This window comes from Chiloscyllium plagiosum, unplaced genomic scaffold (assembly GCF_004010195.1).
Source record: "Chiloscyllium plagiosum isolate BGI_BamShark_2017 unplaced genomic scaffold, ASM401019v2 scaf_91477, whole genome shotgun sequence".
Taxonomy (NCBI): Eukaryota; Metazoa; Chordata; class Chondrichthyes; order Orectolobiformes; family Hemiscylliidae; genus Chiloscyllium; species Chiloscyllium plagiosum.
Genome location: NW_025128193.1, coordinates 1 through 1113, shown reverse-complemented (window position 1 = coordinate 1113; position 1113 = coordinate 1). Strand labels below are relative to the sequence as shown.

General features: G+C 46.1%; 1 protein-coding gene across 1 annotated transcript; it reads right to left on the bottom strand.

Moving 5' to 3' along the window:
• Positions 1–5: 5 nt before the first annotated feature.
• On the bottom strand, positions 6–1109 carry LOC122544893 (leucine-rich repeat-containing protein 15-like; the record flags this gene model as incomplete). The annotated part of the gene is made up of 1 exon (XM_043684178.1): positions 6–1109. A coding segment is annotated over one exon (1104 nt), but the record flags the coding sequence as incomplete, so codon positions are not given.
• Between the last annotated feature and the right edge of the window lie 4 nt (positions 1110–1113).

Below are 1113 nucleotides of genomic sequence, written 5' to 3'. Positions count from 1 at the left end.
GGGTCGAAGATGTTCTCAGGGATAACCCGGATTGCGTTTCCACTGAGACTCAGTTCCTCCAGTGACACCAGGTCATCGAAAGCTCCCTCGGGGAGAGCCTGTATCTTATTGTGGTCGAGGATGAGCTTCCTGAGATTCCGGAGGTTGCTGAAGTCGGGAATTCTGGTCAAGGAGTTTGCCGAGAGATCTAACTTTACTACCGGGAGAGGAAGGTCCGAGTCAAAGTGTTGAATCATGTTGTTGGAAAGGTCAAGGTCACTGAGATTTGAGAAGATTTCAAATGAGCTTAAAGCCACCGTGGTGAGATTGTTGCAGCTCAGTAAGAGGATCTCTGTGTCCAGTGGGAGAGAACGAGGGACAGACACGAGGGAGCGATGACTACAGTTAATCCCTGGTTTACCTGCTAGATCAGTGTATCCAGCACAAGCCCCCAGAGGTGGTGTTGTTATTAAGTGCCTGTGTGCAGTGGTGATTTGGGGTCTTTCTGTAACAGTGGATGTCTGAGGGACCATTTCGGGCGTTGTAATGATCTGACAGATTTGCTTAAAAGGGAAATCGATAATTGGTGTCCCAAACCATTCAGGTGGAGTTGAACAAACAACACTTTTTAAATCCGCCTCCTTTCTGCTGTTATAGATATTACCATCATTGAACTGAATCCATTCAATCAGACGTTCCACAGTGTCACACTGACAGTGCCATGGATTATTGTAAAGGTAGATATAGGGTGCAAACACATCCAGAAAATTCTGAGGAATTGATTGCAGGTTGTTGTTTGAGATATCAAATGTATCCAGATTTTCCAGATCTCCCAGTGCATTTACACCAAAGTTCTCGATGTTGTTTGCAGACAGGGTTAAATATTTGAGGTTCTCGAGAGGGTCGAAGATGTTCTCAGGGATAACCCGGATTCCGTTTCCACTGAGACTCAGTTCCTCCAGTGACACCAGGTCATCGAAAGCTCCCTCAGGAAGAGCCTGTATCTTATTGTAATCGAGGATGAGCTTTCTGAGATTCCGGAGGTTGCTGAAGTCGGGAATTCTGGTCAAGGAGTTTGCTGAGAGATCTAACTTTACTACTGGGAGAGGAAGGTCCGAGTCAAAGTGTTGAATC